Here is an 18213-nt window from a genome sequence, read left to right on the forward strand (position 1 = left end):
TATTTTTTAAGTATCTTTTGTATGGTTATAGTTATTTTTAGGGTAAATTACAAACACCACCCCTGAGGTATGGTTAATTTACGAAAAAACCCCTCTTGTATGGATTATTACATCTACCCCTCAACTATGATTTTTTTTACATATTCACCCTTATGGTGTCAAATACAATGTAATCATCTAGATTGCGTGGAATGTGCTCTAGTTTGTACTCGTTTTGTGTAAAAATACAGTTTCTGATGCACCAAAATCTGACATATACAAGCCAAAAAACACATATTATAATCAAGTTGCTTCAAAATGTGGAGTTCGAATGTGATAAAACGGGTACACAGGTGATAATATTCCATATAATCTCGAAGATTCCATTAAATTTGAAACCGCAAGGGAAGACGTGTAAAAAGATTTATAGTTGAGGGATGGTTGTAATTACCCAAAAAAAAAGGTTTTTTTTTTGTAATTTAACCATACCTCGGGGGTGGTTGTAATTTACCCTTATTTTTATAAATGTATATGCATGAGTTAATTAAATAATTAACATTGGATTGCATTTTCCATTGTATTATAAATTTAAAAAAAAATGTATAATTTATAGATTTTTTTCTTAGCCATTTGTACGAGTATAGGATTTTTTTTTCTTTTCTTTTTCAAGTGAGTTAAAATGTTTAGCATATGACATATATTAATATTTATGTTACAGCTTTTACTCTTAGAATTGTGAAAAAATTCATAAATCTCATGTCTATATGAGATGATATACCTGCTGAAATACATTGACTGATTTTGTACGATAGATATACACATAAATAATTACTCATTAAGGACACATATATGTGAGCCTATGTGTTTATACATAGATTAATGATTCAAAATCAATCGAGGAAAACGTCTCATGAATCAACTTTTTTAATTTGTTTTCTTTCTTTATTCGAAATCACATGGGGTGTAAGTAACTATGTATATATGTTAATAATTGAGAGTTTAGAAGATGAAAAGTGGAATAACTTTTAATATGGATCCCAAATTAAAGTAGAAATAATTAGATAGAAGACACCTCAAAAGGGCAAATTTTGTTTCATTTCATAGTAGGCATCAATTAACTAGACCTACCATGTGACAAATGACACATATAATAACACTAATTGGAAAAGAAATATTATACTTTTATCCAAATTAAAGTGTCTTCCATTGATGTGATTGATTTATATGCAGGTCTAATATTACCTTTGAATGTAATAATTCAGATCTAAGAGATAATTAAAATGAAATGCTATTTACGGTTACAAAATTGCTATTTGCGGTTTTTCACAAAACCCCTCAAAACTTTTTAAAAAAATCAAAAAACCCCCAAAACTGCAAATAGCAAAAACAAAAAAAAATTCAAAAATTCGAAATCAAGCTTGAAGAAGGGTTGGGCTTCGATTTTTTGATGTAATTTCGACTCTTTTATGTGTAATATGCATTGGGTAGGTCGATTACAGAACCAATTTCATGTTAAAAAGCCCTACAAATCGATTCGCAAAAAAATTGTTTGCACTGGACGCCCAAATGCAGCTTGCACGCCCAACTTGGGCGTGCACTGCATGAATGGGCGCCCAAGTTGGGCTTTTACGCGTTTTGGGGGGGTTTTTGGATTTTTTTGGAAAGTTTTGGGCTTTTAGAGAGATAAAGTGTTTTTTGTTATAAACCGCAAATAGCAATTTTCAAACCGCAAATAGCAATTCCTATATATTTATTGTGAATATATAATTAATTTGAAAATTTTACAAAAATCGATAAGATCTTAATAAAATTTCTACTTGTATATATTTGTATTCATGTGACTTAAATGGATCCACATCATTGAATTATAAACAAAATAATTATAAATAAATAAATAAATAGTACACAACATGCCTGCTACATAATCTGCTAAAAATGGTACAAATAATTTATGATGTCGCATGCGATGACGTTTAATTTGTCATCGACGTACTTAATTTTGATTGCTCAGAACATATATTAAGATAATCAAAAAGTAATTCGGACCGACAAGCATCAGTCAATTAAATAAATTTATTACTATGAATTTCAAATGTGTAATTTATTTATTTTTTTAGTTATGGAATATGCAGCCAACTATATAGGTGAACTGGGTAACAATAATAACTTGCAAATCATACGAAATACGTAAACCACACTAGGATAACCATATGTGACAAACTCGACCTAACAACCGCTAACAATAAGGTTCGAAGTTGGATCAATTGACACATGCTCACTTGCTTCAACTGATCACATTTATGGAACGACCGTATTCATTTTGTTCAATGTAGCGATATTCACACGAATTAGTGAAGAATATTATTTTTGTTTTTTAATGTCGAAAAAATTATTATTATTATTATTATTATTATTAACAAAAAAAAGGGTTTTATTCAACACGTGAAATATTGAAATCTTCAATCCATGGCCCAACTTAAGAAAATTGAACATTTTATAGCAATGAAACATGATCGATTTCGGGCCGATTATGGGCTTCCACTAAGAATCCACATATCAATTTGGGCCCGAAAACTATGAAAAAACAATTGACATTGGGAATTGGTCAACGGCAAAGGTAAAATATTAAACTATGTTCCATAATTAATTGGTCTTTGAGATGCTAAATATGATGGAATATACAAGGTAATTATTAGTCGTGTGAAATAATTTTCCACTAAACACATACACATGGGTGTGTGTGATTGTGTACAGATCAACGGCTAATAATCACCCAATGTATTACACAGGGTGTAGCATCAAACAAACCTAATTAATTCATCATATTATATGAAGTAGAAAGAATCAAGAAACTACAGAAAAAATAGTATTCGGGCGCGTCCCTCAGTTTCCGCAACCGTCTTTCTTGTCGAGCGGCGCCTCGTCGTTCCGACCAAAACCCACTAGTCATCGACGATGTTGTCGCCATGCTTATAAAAATAAATTTATTAATAAATGAACGAGTTATACATTATATTTTAATTAATTAATAGCGGAAAATACTATAACATGTGTCTAAAAATATATGGTGGTTGATGTAACTATCAAGTCTTTGTCCTTCATTATAACGAATATGACCTAGTAAAATTCATCCAAAGTGGTTAGGAGTATTAAATATATATAAAATATTATCATAAAAAATATGCATACTTAGGACAAAATAATTAATATTTAAACATGTTAAATGATCTTATAATTAAGGGTAAATTACAAACACCCCCCTGGGGTATGGTTAAATTACAAAAACCCCCCTCTTGTTTGGATAATTACATCTACCCCCCTCAACTATGATTTTTTCTTACCTTTATGGTGCCAAATTCAACATAGTCATCTAGATTCCGTGAAATGTGCTCTAGTTTGTACTCTTTGCGTAAAAAATACAGTTTTCGATGCACCACAAACTGATATATACAAGCTAAAAATCACATATTATGTTCATCTTGCTTCATAATGTAGAGCAGTGGCGGAGCCAGGAATTCGAGACAGGGTGGGCTTAACATTAACGGGGGTTGGGGGGCAGCGCCCCCGATTTTTTTTTTTTGATTCATTCACATAAAAATATAGCACAAAATAACTACAAATTTATAAACTTAAACTAATATAAGCTATATTAAATTACTTGGGTGGGTGGGCTTAACATTGACGGGGGTTCGGGGGCAGCGGCCCCGATTTTTTTTTTTATTCATTAACATAAAATAGCATAAAATAACCACAAATTATAAACTTCAACTAATATAACATAAATTTTTTGATAGATAAGCTAAACTAAATTACTTGGGTGGGCTAAATTAAACTATTTGGGGGGCTAATTATATATAGATATAATATATAGTATAAATTTTTAAATAATGAGAGTGGGCTGGAGCCCACCCTTGCCAAAGGGTGGCTCCGCCACTGATGTAGAGTCTGAATGGGATAAAACGGGTACAAAAGTGATAATATTCCATATAATCTCGAAGATTCTACTAAATTTGATGAGTTGAGGGGGGTGGTTGTAATTATCCAAACAAGAGGGGTGTTTTTGTAATTTGGTCATACCTCAGGGGGGTGTTTGTAATTTACCCTATAATTAATGATCATTACTTACAACAATACATACAACTAAAGAAATACGAATGCGCAAGGGATGACCTAGTGGTTCGTACAAAACGTTTTGAAATACATAATAGAGAAATGGCATTAAAAACTTTTGGATGTCTTGGAAAATAAGAAAATTCGTTATTACAACATAAATTATTTCATTTAATATGCAACTGCTCCTTGTCTAAATGATGTGTTTAACTAATAACTGCAAATTTACATATGTGTCAAATATATTTATTTTGTATTTTCCCTTTGGGTGTATATATATTAGCAGGACTATTACACTATAGTTTTGTATACACATAAAATTTAGGTCAAGAATTTTATATGTAAAAGAAGCTATGGAAGTCAAACATCTCTTCTCCCATCTCTTCATCTTCTTCTCCATCTTCACTATCTGTGCTTCTGTAAGTTTTTTTCTTTCTTACTGTTAAAATTAATCATTGATCTGTACATAATCGCACAATCATGTGTATATATACTTTGCCGATTGTAATCTAACTCAGGGGTGGTCAAATTACGCCACCCCTCTGAGTTATGATCAAATTACAAAACCCCCCTCATATTTGGGTAATTACAGTAATCCCCTCAACTATGTATTATTTTACGAAAATACATCTTCAGAGGTAAATTTAGGAATGTTAAATCTGTAAAATCGAACCGAAGTTTCGGTACGCCAAAATTTCGCACTGTTTACCGAACTGAATATACGATTTGGTACATTAAATAACCAAATTACATAAATTTTATGTAAAAATATTTAAAAGGAGGGGGTGGCTATAATTACTCAAACAACAAGGGGTTTTTTCGTAATTTGACCAACCTATAGGGGAGGCCGTAATTTGCCCATTTTTATTTAAACGAATAGATTTTTTAGCCCGCCCCCCATTTTACTGTAAATATGAGTTTCAACCCTAATTTTTTCTTGTTCTTCTCCATAATCTTATGTCAAAGTTATATATTATTTTTATATTTAATATTACACTATAAAATAAAATGGTCAAAACTTATACTATTTTAATATTTAAATAAAATCTATATATACATACTTATTTTTAATTTTTTTTATCACTACACCCCCCCCCCACCCCCCCCCCCCACCCCCCCCCCCCCCCCCCCCACCAAAATGTAAAGTGCTATAATATTTTTTTTTTATTTTTTTTCATGCTTGAAATATGACACTGTAATAGTATATGTTAATTTTAATTAAGATTTGGGAATATAAACCTATTTATTCTATGTTTTGTGAATGGGTTCGCCTTTGATTCTAATCCATTCGACACGTGCAAATTTCTTCCCATAGAGTTAATACAAATAACCTAATTTATTTAGTGATACAAAAAATACTTTAAATGCTTATCATGAAGAATTTGATGGAAACTAAAAATAATTAAATATTTTAAAAAAAAAAAATGCAGAAGGATCCGGATTGTGTGTACACGGTGTACGTAAGAACCAGCAATAAAATAAAAGGTGGGACCGACTCAATCATTAGCTTAACTCTCTACGATGAAAACAACAACTGGGTCATGATTGACAATCTCGAGTCATGGGGCGGGTTAATGGGACCCGGATCCGACTACTTCGAGAGGGGCAATTTGGACATTTTCAGCGGGCGGGGCCCGTGTTTGTACGGGCCGGTTTGTGCAATGAACCTCACATCTGACGGGTCGGGTTTCGGTCATGGGTGGTACTGTAATTATGTGGAGGTGACTACTGCTGGGGTCCACAAGGCGTGCACGCAGCAGAAGTTCAATGTGGAGCAGTGGTTGGCTACTGATACGTCGCCGTATCAGCTTACTGCGATTAGGAACTATTGTTCGTCGGATGATTATGGGGAATTTATCAACGGTTCAGATTTGTCAGTGGGTTCTGTGTTGTAAATATTACTAATTAATAGTCTCGTACATTTAATAAGTTATTAATTAATAAATAATTAAATAACTAATTTCTCGATTATTTAATAGTGCACCATATTTATAGAATTCCATCAATCCCCATATTTTAATTTAGGCAAATTATGACCATCCCTGAGCTATGGTCAAATTATGAAGAGAACCCCTCTTATTTGGGTAATTACAATCAGCCCCTCTTTGAAAATAATTTTACATAAATTTATGTAATTCGGTTATTTACCAAACCAACTCATATATTCAATTCGGTACGCGGTATGAAATGTTGGCGTACCGAAATTTCGTTTCGGTTTTTATCGATTTAACATCCCTGAATTTACCTCTGGAGGAGATGGCCGTAATATACCCAAACACGAGGGGGTTTTCGTAATTTGAGCATAATTCAAGGGGTGGCCGTAATTTGCTCATTAATTTATACAAATTTAACCGTCGACTTTCCTTTTTGTATAGATTACTTCGTTTTGAATTTTTACCATGATTGCCAAAAAACGAACGTAATACGATACGATCCGAACCGTAATACAGTATATCGACACTATAAACAAATGTTAACTCCTATTAAGGCCTCCATTTTCATTCAAGTAGTAAGAAAGTTGTGGTTGCTTTCAACCGCCGGCCAGCTAGGAGGTGGCGGTAGATGGAAGAGCTTCCAATTTCCGGCCGGGAAATGGAAACCGACAAATATATGAATAAGCTCTCTAACAAATCATACTTTATCTCCTTGAATTTCTTTAATCCTTTTCTTATAAAATGAAGAGAGCTGCAAAAATGAGTTTACATTAGGGAAGTTAATTATTAAACCTCATCGGTGTTGTTGTAATTTTGTTTTTGCCTCATTCGACAACTTCGCCACCTCTTCGTCTTCCGGATTTTCTCGTAGCAAGACTTCACAATCTTGTAAACATGCTCCCCAGTTTCCCATCTACCACCACAACAAGAATAAGAATATGTTATTATTGCACAACTGATCAAATTCGAGAGTCGAGAAATAAGCGGTGGATGCAGAGACGATTGACGATTTCGTCTCTGTTCCGGTCAAATATACACTAAAATTCTCTATTGTGCCAGAAATACTACGCTACTCGCTCAAAAAATAACAATTTTTTGTTCGTATAATATACTAAATTTTATGGCTCCCACTGGTCCTATGTATAATGGGCACAAGGCTATTGTTGAGGGAACAAGTCCGTGACATACTGCTAAGCTTAGTAAACGCGACGATCGCAATATCTTTAATCACATTATTGAACTTTATGGAAATTAATAAAGAATCATATTCAAGATTTATAATCACCTTAGAATAACAATCGGCTCGTCTTAACCGGGATTTACTATAAGCAGGACGGACATTAAGTGCAGCATTGCAATCCTCTATTGCTTTCTCGTATTCGTTAAGTTTCGACATGCAAGCAGCCCTATTGCACAACAAAATCGCATTATACGGATCGTGATTGAGCCCTTCTCCGTAAGCAACGCACGCGTCGGAATATCTTGCCGCCTTAAAAAGATCGTTGCCTTTTGATCTCGATGTAGCAACAACCCTCGTTTTCCGTAAAACCGTATTAGCTTCTTTGTTGTTGGAATCGAGCCTAGATGCACGTTGAGCTGCCGCCACAGCATCATCGAACCTATTTTTTTTTTAAATCGAGCCACTATATTAGGCCATTATTTCACTTGAAAAAACGGTAGTAAAAGATAAAACTCTAACCTCCCATTAGCCATGTCGATTTGAGCTCGAACGAGTATTAGGGTTGCACTTCCGATGGGACCGAAGAATTTCGTGCATTCGTCGAGGTCGAAATTCGGGCCGTTTGCTATGGTTTGAATAGCTTCTTGGTGCCGATCGAGCTTCAATAAGGCCTCAGCTTTCAAAGCAAAGATCTTCATCAAGATAAAAAACCATGTTTTACTATATATAACAGTATGAAAATAAGGTTAATTGTACATAGAATTAAAAAAATTAAATAAATAAATTGGTAATTAATTACCAATGGTGCAGAATCAGCACCAGCTGATATGGATAGTCCTGATTCCTTAACCAATGTATTCAAATCTTGTTGTCTCTTTGCATCTGTGCATTTATTTAAATGGAATTGGACTTTTTTAGCCTTGTTTATAGCATCTGGATCGGCTTCGACTCCGGCCTGTTTGAAATGATATACGGCTTTTTCGGGTTCTCCTAATCTAATTATAAAAAATAAAAAATAAAAAAAAAAATAAAAAATCAAGAAATTAGTGAAGATTAAGAAAAAATGGAAGGGCAAAAATTCAAGAATGATAAGTTTTTTGAATTTTTTTAGAGTTTATTGCATTTAGTGTCCTTGTATTATACAAAGTTTCTAAAAAAAACCCTCTTGTTATACATATTAGCAACATAACCCCATTATGCATTTTTTTCAGCACACAGGCCCCTAAATGGTGTGTTTTTAAGGGGAAGTTTGTTAATAAAATTGAATTATAGGGAAGATTCTGCTAATATTTATAACACTGAGGTTCTTTTGACAATCAGAGTAAACACAGGGTGCTGAATGCAACAAAAATCGAAAATTTCAAGATTCTTGCAACTAGTATATTACCTTACATAAAGAGTTGCCAATCTATTATGAGCCCGTTGGTAAAACGGGTCGATCCGAATCGCTTCTCGGCACTCGAACGCCGCTTCTAGAAGCTGGCCAAGCGCCGTCAGTGCCGCGCTTTTGTTGCTCCGGTACGACGCCTTGTTCGGGTCTATTGAAATCGCCGCATCGTACAAAGCCAATGCTTCCGCAAATCTACCGTTCTTGTAGTCCTCGTTCCCCAAAATCTTCAGCTGCTCGGGGTCCATTCTAGTCGATACGGCCCGGCATAGAGAAACGGGCTTTTCGGGCCCCACCCCATTTTTCTCCTCCCGCTTCGCCGCCACATTATTAATATTATTATTCCCCGTCGGATAATAATTAATATTCTCGTTTTCGTTATTATTATTATTATTAGCATTACCCTGCCTCAAGTTCCCTAAATCGCCAAACAACATCACATTGCTCGAGGAAGCCCTCACCAACGAGCCCGCGCCATTCGACTTCTGGTGATCGGCAATCATGGTCTCGAGCTCGCCAGAGATTCCAAGCCCGGCCCGAGGAATATTCCGGGCCGGGCCGGGAATATTCCCCGGGCCCGTTTCTTTTTTAGCCCGCGCATTTATCGGGGTTTGATGTTGTTGTTGTTGCTGCTGTTGTTGTTGGTGGTGGTGGTAGACGGGCGGCGATTTGGAGTAGTTTTGGCCGGGTCGGGAGATGATTCTATCAGTTCGTGTTGGGTCGTTTTCGAGGTTTGTGAATTCGTTGTTTTCGTTGTGGGTTTTGTTTTTGGGGACGGGTGTTGGAAGAGAAGATGAAGAGTGTAATCTTCTTGGCCATATACTTCTTCCCCCGAAAACTGCACTTAATATCCCACAACCCGATTTTCTCTCCGGAGAAACGTCTCCCATAACAGATCGTTCGATCAATTTCTTCTTCTTCTTCTTCTTCTTCTTCTTCTTCTTTATTGATTCACCCTATTTGTGATTTGTGTAATGGCTTGTTCGTGAAAAATAAGGATGCATGCATGCAGATACGTCTGCAATAAATCAGACAGGATGTCGAATCGGAGAACGCGGGAAACTAAACACATTTGCCGGGAGATTTCTTTTTCTTGCTTTGTCTGAAATTTGTGGGTTGTTTAGTTTTGTTCTAATGTGGATTTGGAATTCTTCGATTTTTTTTATTTTTTTCCTTGATTCTCTTGGATTATTGGAATATCCGAAGAATTCGCGGGAATAAAAATAAAATATTAATATGTTTCCTTTCGTTTGTTGTTTGTGTGGAGGGAAAACAGACGAAGGTTACCTAAGAAATCAGGCCCTCAGGATATTTCACGAATTAGAGGGGAGTTACAATATTATGAATTTACAATAATGTCCTTCACTGTTCGAATTAAGGACAACTCCGATTATGGGAATCAAGGGCTCAACCAAAACCCGAGCTCGAACTCGAATTTCCTGATGGCAAATTCAAAATTAAAAGAAACTTTATATTATGATCTGTTAGTGTCAAAATTCGTTATCATGAGTTATATTTATTTCTTAATTAAATAATAACACTAAAGAATTAATTATCCATGCGTTCAAAAATGCACTTACTATAAACGAATCGGTTTGGATCATAAATTATTCGAAAGAATTACATTAATCGAGGGTGCAAAATTTCGATAGGTCATCGGAGTCAAGGAGGGCTCGATCGAGCTGATCGCCTTGAAGAATTGAGATGTCTCATGAGCTAGGGGTAGTATAGACTTCTTTCGTGCGCAGGGGTAAAAACGTCTTTCTACTCTTCTTTTTGCCCGGGGCAAAAAGTTGAGGTGTAAATAAATCGAGTTCGAGCCCGTTCAAGCTTTTTCCACGTGTCATTAAATAGCATTATTTTATTTCCTTCAAACACATACTAATAACTTCATTTCATAATTTAGCATTTGAAAATACAACTCCAAAGTCACTCACTCTCATAAATACATATATACGATCACAAATGCGCTAAGACTCACCGAAAGCCCGTCCAACTTGATCTTCCGTTTTCTCAACCGGTTGAGAAAGCAAATGCTTCGTCTTCATCTTATTAATTGCGTTCGCGGGGTTCAAGCTTTTAGGACAGGTGGCGGTGCAGTTCTTTATTGTCCTGCATCTATATAATCGTGTCTCGTCTTCCGTTAACGCTTGCAAACGTTCGTCCGTAAAATCATCGCGACTGTCATGTAGAAAGATACGAGCAATTTATGAAATCCAATAATAAAAAAAAAAAATTAACTAATCTACAAGTAGACGTAAAATACCAAAGCAAAATTAAACATTCTTTTGTGGAAAAAATTGGTGCCACCGTATAGGAACTAGCACTTTCGGAAAAAGTACTTTTTTGGATGTGAAAAACTAACTTCAATTCCGGTCCAAAAAAAATAAAAAATAAAATAAAAATCGCAATTTTGAAAATTGGACTAAAAAAACTCAGGACAAAGTCGGAAATTTTCGAATCTAAATCGGCGGAATTCGTAACATTCCAACTTTTTAGTGACCTAAAATATAAAATGCATTATAGTATTGATATTATAATTTAGAAGTGCAATTTTCAAAATCAGAATTTTCGGATATTAACATCGGATTGAAAATCGGAATCAAAAGTTCGAAATGAAAAATATTGTTCCAAAATCAGCACAAATCGGAAAGTACGTTCCAATTTCGACCCCTAATATTTGGGCTTTTATGACAATATTTAGTATTTTCACTTTTCAGGTTCGGGGACTTGTTCAATGTTTTGCTTGTTACCAATAACAAATCAACAACTCTCAGCTAATCAAGAAAAAAAAAATCGAATTTTCGGTTTCATTAGTAGCAAATAAGGTATTTATAATTTGGTAAGAGATTACCGCACCTATCGGTAATCCAACGGTACGCGTGAAGTAGGGCCGCCGGTCCATGGAACTGCTCAGGGTTCCACCAATAGGAAGGGCACGACGTACTACAACACGCACATAGTATGCACTCGTAAAGACCATCTAGCCTCTTTCTTTCGCCTATACTCTGCCTATACTCTCTCCCATCCGGTGGGGGCTTTTTCGTCTTTAGCCATGGCTCAATAGACCTGCATCGTCGCAATAAAGAACAAATAGTTAAGATTATAAAATCAATACACAGTAGAACATCGATAAATTAACACTCGATAAATTAATAACCTCGATTAAATAATAGTTTCTCCCGGTCCCGAATCAGTGAAACCGTGTTAAATTATTAACTCGATAATTTAATAATTCGCTCATTTAATACAATTTTCCCGGTCATGACTGTATTAATTTAATTATAGAGGTTTAACTGTAATATAAACGATGACCGGGTTTTGATAGGACCGAAAATAAATTTATGGATCTTACTTGTACTGCTGATAGAAATTGGTGAGGTCGACGACCAAGTCTTTGATGACGTACATATGCGGAAGGGGAGTTATTACGGTGGGGATGCTCGTGTCGGCGTCTATCGGCTTCAGACAAGCCACCGTATTTGTTCCGTCTATGTTCATTGCGCACGAACCGCATATCCCTTCTCTACACGACCTTCGGTAGCTCAAACTCGAATCCTCTTCTCCTTTTATCTTCTGCAACACATCTAGTACCTACAAACAACATTCCACATTTCAAATACGTATCAAACATTTTCTATTCGATTTATTATTTTAATAAGGAATCAAACATTTCTGATTAATTCCCGCCGATTCCGACTCAAAATTTTGTAATTTTGGAACAACATTTTTCATTCCGAATTCCGATTTCCGATTCCCAATTTTTCCGAAATTATTTGGATTGAAATTGGAATATATACGTGATTCCATTTATTTTTCTGATTTTTCTGGAACGTAATTGGAATTGGTTTCGGACTAATTTCGATCTGATCCGTCCGATTTCCACTCTTAAATATACCATATGAGAAAACTTACAAAAAGAAGAGAAATAATGAACAAGAATTACAGTAGAACCTCCATAAATTAATAACCTCTCTTAAATAATAGTTTATTCAGGTCCCAACTCGGGAGAAAATATATTAAATCAATAGTTCGATAATTTAATATTTTGCTAAATTAATAGAATTTTGCTAGCTAGTCCCACTGTATGAAATCTACATGTATTAAATCTACAGATCCTTAACTGTATATGCAAATTAATATACAACAAATTAAAGGGTGTTGAATGCAATAAACCCGGATTAGGAGCTAAAAAAAATATAACATAAGGGGTAAATTTGCAATTAATTAACCCATAAATAATAATCCCATCAAAAAGATTGTAAAAATGGAGGGAGGAGATTTACCATGGGCCCACATTTGGAAAGATCAACGAAGTAGGATTGCAGAAAGGGCTTCCGGTGGGGGTGATCGGGGCTCCACCTGTAAATCTTGAATTCCTTTTTCAACTTGTTCATTTTCTCTCTCAGAGCGCCGTGCGTTTCGAGGACTTGTTCGGCGTGCCGCTGCGCGGCGGCGTGGCCTTCCAGTGTCGGAAAATGGCCGCCGCCGCTCTTCGCCGGATTTTCTATTTTTCTTACGACGGCGTCGGACACCTTCTTGTATCCATCCTTAATCCAGCTCATCTTCGACATCTTCTTACCACAACTCCCTCCTTTCACTTCCTCTCTCCTCTCATTTTCTCTCTCTTACGCCTGCGTTTTTTTCTGCTGTGGCGGTGGCGGTGGATGATGGTGTAACCACAGTTTGTGGAATAGAGACACCTGGTTTGCATGTCCGAAACGTGTTTTTAATTTTGATTTTTTTTTAATGGGAAATAATAATAATAATAATAATAATAATAATAATAATAATAATAATAATAATAATAATAATAATAATAATAATAATAATAATAATAATAATAATAAATAGAAGGGCAAATTGCACTTCACCCGCTTAAAAATGTCTGTTTTATACTTTCGCCCCTCAAAATAAAAAAATGAGACTGTCCTGTTCGAAATATACAACTCGGTGTACTTTACTTCAAATGTGAATTTTTTGTCTAATTCTCACCGAATGAAGGGTGTATATGTCATTTTTACATCTTTTGCTTGAGAATACTTCTACAAAATGCATATATATTCCGAATGAGAGAATTTTATTTTTCTATTTTTAGGGGGACAGTGCAAAAATGACATTTTTTTAGGGGGCAAAATGTAATTTGGGATTAATAATTAATAAACAGAAGAAGAATAATGGGCCGAAAAATGGAAACATTTGGGCCTTCTTTATGTACTACAAGTGGTCCATAACGACTAACTGAATTGGGCTTTAGATTATATAATTTAGAATTTAATGGTAAAGAAATGAAAAATATATTTCCAAGTGTTAAAAATAATTTTAAATTACAAATTATAAATATAATATAAATTTAGTGTAAAAATTATATATTTCTAAGAAAATTTATTCCTAAAGTGTGAAAATTACATATTTTCACATATATTGTCCTTATTCCTAAAGTGTTTAAACCGGAAAAAATGATTGAGTATCGTCCCATAAGCCTTTGCAATGTTATCTATAAAATTGGTTATAAAGCTATAGCTAATAGAATCAAGCAAGTGTTGAGCGATATCATATCCCCTACCAAAAGTGCCCTTCGTGCCGCAAAAACTAATTACGGATAATGTATTAGTGGCTTATGAGATTAATCACTTCATTAAAACTAACTCTCGAAAACGCTCTAATCTAATGGCTATGAAGTTAGATATTAGTAAAGCATATGATCGCATTGAGTGGTTTTTCTTGAGAAATATTATGTGTAGGTTCGGTTTTCCTATTGGTTTAATTGATCTGATTATGCTATGTGTTTCGATGGTTTCTTATGCGTGTTTGTTCAATGGGTCGGAATGTGGTTTCATAGTCCATTCGCGGGGGCTTAGGAAAGGCGACCCCCTTTTGCCATATCTTTTCATTCTTTGTACAGAGGCGCTTATAGCAATGGTGCAACTGGCGACGGAAATCGGGTGATTGCAAGGATTTCAAGTACCTCCGACCGCGATCCAATGGTCTCGAGTTTGTGTTTAGCGGATGATACACTATTTTTTTGCCAAGCAAACGAGGATAATGTTGGGACAATCCGACAAATTATTCTCCAATATGCACGTGTTTCTGGCCAGGTGATTAACATAGAGAAATCGACAATTAGTTTATGTCTAGTTACACCACCGGAGACCCGCGAATCTATACATGCTATCTTGGGCTTACAGGTTGAGGTGTGTCATGAAAAATATTTAGGGCTTCCGGCGACTTTAGGGAAATCGCGTTAGGAGGTTTTCCAATACTTTAGAGATAGAGTATGGGACCGAATAAATGGATAGAATTCTCAGAACATCTCTAAGGCGGGGAAAGAAATCCTAATCAAGGCGGTCTTACAGGCAATCCCATTGTATGTTATGTCTTGCTTTCTACTGCCGATTGGTTTGGTTCAGGAGATTGAAGCCATTACGCGGCGTTTTTGTTGGGGGGATGGCATGGATAAAACGACGCATTAGGTTGCATGGAATAAACTATGTAAACCGAAGGAAGGTGGGGGCATGAGGTTTCGGGATCTTCGGAGTTTTAATCTCGCTATGTACCACAATGGGGACTTTTGGACTGCGGTTGTGGGCCATCGCCCGTCGGCCACATGGCGAGCCATTGTTGAGGCCTGCGGCCATTTGAAAGAAGGTGTTCGGATGCGAATTGAGGATGGTACGAATACATTGGTGTGGTGCTACCCGTGGATTCTCCATGATAACTACCCGAAGCTTATCACTCCAAGGCCTCTCCACTCGGCTTTCCCTAATTCGGTAGCGGACCTTATTGACAGAAATACGGGTTCGTGGAAGATTGAGGTTCTTGATAATATTTTTTGGCTGGTAGACAAGCAACGCATTTTTGCTACTCCTATTGGAGGTGCAGGAACAGCTGATCGAATTATATGGGGTTTCTCGAATTTGGGTAATTTTACGGTTAAAAGTTGTTATCATAACATTGTGAGTTGCCATAGTTTGCAGGTTGGAGATGGCTTGGTCGGCTCAAACAGTGGATCGCACTCTTACAACTCAAAATGGCTTTGAAAACTCGACGTGCCGCAAAAAATTCGGGTATTCTTATGGAGAGCATGCATGGAAGCTTTACTGTGTAAAATTGAATTGTTTCGGCGGAGGATTGTCTCTGACCCATTGTGCGATATATGTGGAATAGAATCCGATTCCTTGCCGCATATTTTCTTTCACTGTCATGGAGTTAGGCAGGTGTGGAAATATTTACCAATTTCTCTACCCACTAGGGACATGAATCCCTCGATTTGGGGTTGGGTGAGCAGATTGGCGCGAAAGCTTTCCGTAAAACAGTTTCACCTTGCTGCAGTGGTTCTTTGCAGCATTTGGGATCGATAGAATAATAAGCTGTTGCATGGTGATGAATATCGGGCATTTGGGGAAATTGTAGGTTGGAGCAGCACATCCATCATATCGTGAAGCTCGTTTGAGTCGTAACGGTCCGAGGCCATCTTGTGGTCTCCACCCCCAATAGAGGTGATTAAAGTTAACGTTGACGCAGCTTTTCCGCGAGGTAATGATCACTATTACACATTTATGGTGGCAGAATTTTCGGCACCTTAGGCGCGTGTTACCTGCCGAGGGGGAAGCTCGGGCTGTTTTGCAAGCTTCTATTATGGCGTTAAGCCTCGGATGGCCTGACATTATTATTGAGGGTGATTGTCTTCCAGTAATCGATGCGTTTAATGGCCGAAGTTCTTCTCTTCATTCGGCGTTGTTATTGAGACGGCTTTAGCTCGATCTTATCTCTTCTCTTCTATTTCCTTTTCTTTTGTAAAGCATGGTGTCAATAAACTAGCTCACGAAATTGCTTCGCGTGAGAATTTGGATTCATTAATTGAAGGGTGTAACCCTCCCTCCATTTCTGACCATGAGTATCTAATATAATTATGTTTTTCCCGGAAAAAAAAATTATTTGTCGAAAAAAATAAAAATATTGACCCTCATCTTGTCAGAAAAATAAAGATAAAAAATATACTAAACAATTAATAACCAATTGTGTTAAAAAAAAAAAAAAAAAAACAATTAATATCCACTTGGTACAAGCTTTTATTGCATTACGTGTTGACTTGGTACAAGGAATAATCAAGACCATACTTTTTATAAGACGGAGATGTATTTGTACACAAATGTTTTTATTTATTTAGGTTATTATTTTCCATCTCTTTCTTGTTTCTATAATCAATAAAATAAAATAAATTAAATCATGTTTTCCATCTCCGTATTAATATGCTTTTTCATATTCATACATAATACATTTGAAGCATTGCACTTAAAATATTTAAAAAGATCAACGTGCAATTCAAAACTTAAAATATTTCATTTGATCTGTATCTAATACGAGTGACGACAAAAATGAGAATAAAAGGGGTGAAAAAGAATTACAAGGGAAATTGTGTAATGATTTAATGAGAAGTGGGACTCTGCACAAAATTCAGAACTATAGATTGTTCATAATAACCCCTATAGAACTATATATATTAATAAAATTTTAATATATATTATTTTTTTTCTGAAATTTTATTTATTAGATTTTGGTCTGACTTGGTCAAAACTGAGGTAAAATAGTAATGATCATTTGGTGCAGGTGGCCACTCCGGGAATACAAATTCTTCTGGTTTTAACTGAAAAGGATTTTTTCTGATTATTGTTCTTCTCTTACATTCTTCTTATAATAATTACATAAACAAATTCTGAATGAAAATTTTAAAAATAAATTCAAAGAGGAAAACTAATTCTAACTAATAATTTTCCGAAAATATTCAAGAAAGTTGGAAATCAATTTTTCTTTTAATTGGAATAATTCATTGATTTCAAATTAGTGGATTATATTCAATAATCAGAACCGTCGGAAATTAAAAAATACATAGTATATATTATAAATGTATTATATGGAAGAAACTGAAAAAAACATTGAGGGTAATAAAATTGACAAGTCGAATTTAAATGGCAATAAATAGTTTCATTTTTTTTTTTGTTTTTATTACATGTACTAAAGGAGTTGACATTTAGTTTGTTATACTCCCTCCGTTCCTTTTTAATTGTCATTTTTAGCTTATGCACAAGGATTAATGATCGCAATAAATGATGCTTAATTCTAGAAAAATATATATTTTATACTAAAATGCCTTTGCCAATAATTAATGTGAGAGGGTGTTGGAGATAGTTAATAAGGGTAAAATTGATAATTATACAATTAATGTAGTATTGGAAATGTAAAGTGACAGATAATATGGAACAAAAATAATTTTAGAAAGAGACAGTTATTGTAAAGCAGGAGGAGTACTTTTTTTTTTTTTTTTTGAGTAACAGGGGAGTACTTTACTAAGATACAATTAAACATTTATAAATTAATACAATCAAGACAAATAAAATTCTATTAATTCTGCGAAATATCAAATTACAAAACTAATAATTATGTACATTTTTACCGAATTGATCGGACACTAATAAAAAATTATTTAAGAAAATTTATCAATTTATCGAGTATTAATTTTATGGAGATTATACTTTTTATATACCAACATTATTCACACATCCACCGAAAACAATTTCTCCGTACAATTTATAGGGTTGGTCTAGATATTGATAATTCACCAA

The 18213-nt window shown here is 35.1% G+C and overlaps 3 protein-coding genes across 3 annotated transcripts; 1 reads left to right on the top strand and 2 right to left on the bottom strand.

The window, feature by feature from the left end:
* The first annotated feature begins 5513 nt into the window (after positions 1–5513).
* Positions 5514–6060, top strand: PLAT3 (Lipase/lipooxygenase, PLAT/LH2 family protein). Its single transcript, XM_012997856.2, has one exon. It carries the CDS (start codon positions 5514–5516, stop codon positions 5982–5984), a length of 471 nt encoding a protein of 156 aa, XP_012853310.1. The 3' UTR covers positions 5985–6060.
* Positions 6061–6425: 365 nt separating this feature from the next.
* TPR14 (tetratricopeptide repeat (TPR)-containing protein) lies at positions 6426–9831 on the bottom strand. Its single transcript, XM_012997899.2, has 5 exons — positions 8591–9831; positions 8003–8198; positions 7723–7895; positions 7309–7642; positions 6426–6936 (listed from the first exon to the last, which is right to left on the bottom strand). Exons 1-5 carry the CDS (start codon positions 9478–9480, stop codon positions 6817–6819), a joined length of 1713 nt encoding a protein of 570 aa, XP_012853353.2. The 5' UTR covers positions 9481–9831; the 3' UTR covers positions 6426–6816.
* Positions 9832–10436: 605 nt separating this feature from the next.
* On the bottom strand, positions 10437–13291 carry SDH2-3 (succinate dehydrogenase 2-3). Its single transcript, XM_012997901.2, has 4 exons — positions 12877–13291; positions 11946–12184; positions 11450–11659; positions 10437–10771 (listed from the first exon to the last, which is right to left on the bottom strand). Exons 1-4 carry the CDS (start codon positions 13162–13164, stop codon positions 10561–10563), a joined length of 948 nt encoding a protein of 315 aa, XP_012853355.2. The 5' UTR covers positions 13165–13291; the 3' UTR covers positions 10437–10560.
* Positions 13292–18213: the final 4922 nt, after the last annotated feature.

The sequence above is a fragment of the Erythranthe guttata genome, chromosome 12, assembly GCF_056151865.1.
Source record: "Erythranthe guttata isolate IM_541 chromosome 12, IM_541, whole genome shotgun sequence".
Taxonomy (NCBI): Eukaryota; Viridiplantae; Streptophyta; class Magnoliopsida; order Lamiales; family Phrymaceae; genus Erythranthe; species Erythranthe guttata.

What these genes read in the sequence shown, in the direction of transcription:
- PLAT3 (XM_012997856.2), top strand. Translation starts at nt 5,514, where the DNA reads ATGCAGAAGGATCCGGATTGTGTGTACACGGTGTACGTAAGAACCAGC.
- TPR14 (XM_012997899.2), bottom strand. Translation starts at nt 9,480, where the DNA reads ATGGGAGACGTTTCTCCGGAGAGAAAATCGGGTTGTGGGATATTAAGT. An exon ending in ATCGACATGGCTAATGGGAG is followed by an intron (nt 7,643 to 7,722) that starts GTTAGAGTTTTA and finishes AAAAAAAAATAG; the next exon opens with GTTCGATGATGCTGTGGCGG. An exon ending in GAGCCGATTGTTATTCTAAG is followed by an intron (nt 6,937 to 7,308) that starts GTGATTATAAAT and finishes TTGTGGTGGTAG; the next exon opens with ATGGGAAACTGGGGAGCATG.
- SDH2-3 (XM_012997901.2), bottom strand. Translation starts at nt 13,164, where the DNA reads ATGTCGAAGATGAGCTGGATTAAGGATGGATACAAGAAGGTGTCCGAC. An exon ending in TTTCCAAATGTGGGCCCATG is followed by an intron (nt 12,185 to 12,876) that starts GTAAATCTCCTC and finishes TGTTGTTTGTAG; the next exon opens with GTACTAGATGTGTTGCAGAA. An exon ending in AATTTCTATCAGCAGTACAA is followed by an intron (nt 11,660 to 11,945) that starts GTAAGATCCATA and finishes GCGACGATGCAG; the next exon opens with GTCTATTGAGCCATGGCTAA.